The following is a 3,837-nucleotide window of genomic DNA, read 5'->3' as shown; positions in this document are numbered from 1 at the left end:
AGTTTTGCACTTTTTGGGATTTTTGACCTTCTTATGTTTGATTTTCCTTCTGGGTTAGTGAAAAAGTTTGCATAAATCTCTTGCTTTTTCTTATGAGTTCTTCGTTTTTTCTTTTTCTTAGATTGTTTGATTCTAAGTACGATGATATGAGCTTAGATATTAGCGATTACGTTGTTGATTGAAGCGTATCCACAGTTGTAGCAACAACAGATTGTAACGTTGTTTTGTTTTTATCATCATTTAGATCGTTAGTGAAAAAGTTTGCATAAATCTCTTGCTTTTAGCTGTGTTTGAAAAAGTTTCCATAAATTATATGGATTTATTGAATGCTTGATGGTAGAAAATGTTGCTACTACTGGTTTAAGTTTTTTATTTTTTGTAATTTCTGCAGTTGGAGGTGGAAATAATCGAAATTGGGAAGTCAGTGAACTCAGGTTAGAACTATGTTGCAGCAATTTTCTCATATGATTTAGCGTCTCTAGGCCCTTATTGTTGCTAGATATTTTTTTTCGAAAATCGGATCAGAGGAATCTAGGATACACTGCATAAATTGAAAAAAAACTGAAGTCTTAAAACAAAACAAACTTAGACTCTTTCTCAACCAGCCACAGTTTGGCATATACAAATGGTTGGTTGAGTTAGGTTGCTATTAAGAAAGTGTCTTCCAGAACAGTACATGTAATCATCATCTCTTTGTTTGAGACCTTTTTTCATCATTGCATACTTTAAATTCTTGTTTTGCATCTAAATGATTAATAATCTAAGTATTGTTGCTCTTAAATTATAGTTTCTAGAATCTGTATTAATTTTTTCCGAAATTGAACTTTTTAGTATATAACTTTCTCATGTCTTTGTTGATTTTTGTTATGATTTCAGGTGTTTCCTTCTCTTACTGCTTCTTAGCTTGTCACATCATAACATATTTTGCATCTTCACCGCTTAACATGTATGTAGAATTCTATTACAATTTTTTTTTGAAACCAGTTATCATGTCTAAATTAATTTATACTAATTCATCTTTTACTATATTCAGCAGGAATGGAACAATTGATGTATCCTAAGCGGCTTATGGAAGATGGAAGTGAGCCACAAGTTGGACAAATTAATAACTCATGTCGAATGTCTATTTTGAACAAAATCAAGAGCACATTACCAGAGGAGTATGAGATTGTGAAGGGGGATCCAGTTTTCGCAAGTATATTTGCATTGTATGAGAATGGTCTTGGGTACTCAGCTCGGTTGATACACAGCATAATGTGTAGGCAGTTGATGACTAAGCGAAGACATGAGCTGTGGTTTGTGTTTGGTAAGAAGCCGCTTCGATTCTCGATGCAAGAATTCCATGCAGTTACTGGGCTAAAGTTCAATGATGATTTTAGTGGTGATTCAGAGGAATGGACAGATGATAATGGGTTTTGGATTAAATTGTTGAAGAGAGGTGGTATCATTACAATTCAAAGTTTGATGAAGACCCACCTTGAAGCAGCTCCATCGTGGAGTAAAAAAGAAGATAAGATCCGGTTTGTGTATGTTTGTGTAATTGCTGGGTTGGTAGTGGCTAAGGATGTGAAGAAAGCTATACCACATTCATACATCAAGCTGGTCATGGATCTTGAGAAGGTTAGGAGTTATCCTTGGGGTCATGTAGCTTTTGACCATTTAGTTAGCTCTATAATGGAAGCAAGAAAGAAACTGAAGAACTCCATAAGTTACATCCTCAATGGTTTCTCATACGCTCTTCAAGTTTGGGTTATGGAAGCCATTCCTGTCATTGGACAACTTATGGGAGAGAAGATTGACAAAGAGATTACAGTTGGTCGATGCTCTAATTGGGAAGGTGCTGCAAAAGTATCATATGATGAGCTCCTCCTTGTAGAGAAATCAATTGGAAACAAGGTTAGTTGACTAGTTTTTTTTTTGTATATATTCGAATATGTTGAATTTTTTTTACTAATTGATAAACGAACATGAATGTATGTTGAATTGATTTTTTGTTTTTGTTTTCGCAGGATGTTGTTTATGCATACATTTCCTCCACCGGAAACTTTAATGTATTGGAGTCCATTGAATATTTGAGGAGTGATGAAATTGAAGATTGTGAAGTGGACAACTTGGATGCTTTGATCAGATCTGGCTATGATTTTGGTGATCATATTTGGGAGAGCGTCGAAGGATATGGTGTGGAAGATGATAATATTGAGGATGTTGAAGAACAATCTCAGACTGTTGGAGGGAACAATGAAGTTTTGGTTGGTTTGGAGAGTGGTGAGAAGCAAGCTAATACCCCAGAAGTGTCTAGCTTGAAGAAGAGGAAGAAGAAGCAAGTTGATCATGGAGCAGAGACACGCAAAAGGATTGTTCTATCTCAGCGAGCATCAACTTCACATTGTTCTTGTGGAGATGACATGAAGCGGTTCTTTAAGGAGTTGATTGACTCTTCTTTCAATAGCTTCACAGAGACCTTTGGGGAATGATTGCAAACATTGGAGAAAGATGTATCAGATATCAAGGCCTTGATATCCAGACCAGCAAAAGTGGATCCTAGATAACTTCCAATAGCAGGACTAATATTGTTAATTCGCGCAAACTCTTTATCAAACTCAGCAACTCTATAAGCTTTTGACGCTTTTGCAACCATACCAGCGACACCTCTGCCCTTATTATATGTTATCACATTACTAATCAAGTGGTGGATGCAAATACCATGTTTAGACAATGGGTAGATGTTTCCAATTGATTTAGCAATCGATGTATGTCTATCTGACACAAATGATAAACCTTCTTCATCAGCTATAACCATCTTAAGTTGCATAAAAAACCACTCCCATGAACAATCATTATCAGAATCAGCAATTCCAAATGCGATTGGATACAAATTGGAGTTACCATCTACAGCTGTAGAAACTGGTAGAACTCCTTTGTATTTATTCTTCAAAAATGTTCCATCAACTACTATCACTTTCCGCATTGCCTTGTAGAACCCTCTTCTTGATTGACCAAAGGAAATAAATAGATATTTGAATCTTCCATCAAAGTCAATTTCATAATTCGTGAACGTACCAGGATTCACTTCTTGTAGCATGTGCAAGTATTTTGGTATCTTAGCATAACTTTTCTCAGGAATTCCTCTAACTTCGTTAACTGCATACTCCCGAGACTCCCAAGCTTGGTAATATGTTAGATCTCAGCCGTACCTTGAATGAATAATATTAATTATATCAACCGGTTTAGGACCTTCCTACACACCCTCATAGCTTTTCTTAATGAGATGTCCAATTGTTCTTGCAGATGGAGTCCTACAAAATGATTTTTCTTTAGAAGGAGCACATGTATGGTTACCCACAAACTTGTTGATTTTGAAATATGTAGAAAGTTGTAAACACTCAGCCCGGAGCCTCCATTTACAAGCACTCTCAATGCAGCGTATACACCACCATCTCTTATCAGATTTTTTAATCCTGTAGTCGCAGTTATATTTCATTGCATACATTTCCATAGTAGCCTATAAAGCTTCGTTACTGCTAAAATATTCTCCCTTCTTTACCATTGAATCTTCCAACTTTGAACCAGCAGCATCACCAAGGTTAGCATCAGTAGGCTTTTCTAATACAACATCAGTTGGCTTAGGGTGAATTTCTTGCAATAGTAGCTACTGATTTTCCCATATAAACTCCCACATCATCACCATCACTTGTATCATGTGGGTACTTGTTCAGATCGAACTGGACTTTACTCTTATCATCATCAACTATTCTTTTGAACATAACACACAACCGAATCATGTTTTTCCTTTTCAGATATGCAAGAAAAATTTTCATTCCTCTATCATTTATCAAT

The 3,837-nt window shown here is 35.9% G+C and overlaps 1 protein-coding gene across 1 annotated transcript; it reads right to left on the bottom strand.

The window, feature by feature from the left end:
- Window positions 1-2,498: 2,498 nt before the first annotated feature.
- LOC147922816 (uncharacterized) lies at window positions 2,499-3,490 on the bottom strand. Its single transcript, XM_087497799.1, has 3 exons — window positions 3,247-3,490; window positions 2,704-3,141; window positions 2,499-2,512 (listed from the first exon to the last, which is right to left on the bottom strand). The coding sequence occupies exons 1-3, from the start codon at window positions 3,488-3,490 to the stop codon at window positions 2,499-2,501; spliced, it is 696 nt and encodes a 231-aa protein (XP_087353925.1).
- Between the last annotated feature and the right edge of the window lie 347 nt (window positions 3,491-3,837).

Source organism: Camelina sativa, chromosome 18 (assembly GCF_030686135.1).
Source record: "Camelina sativa cultivar CO46 ecotype springtype chromosome 18, ASM3068613v1".
Taxonomy (NCBI): domain Eukaryota; kingdom Viridiplantae; phylum Streptophyta; class Magnoliopsida; order Brassicales; family Brassicaceae; genus Camelina; species Camelina sativa.
The sequence above is the reverse complement of the archived record's forward strand: the minus strand, read 5'-3'. Positions and strand labels throughout refer to the sequence as shown.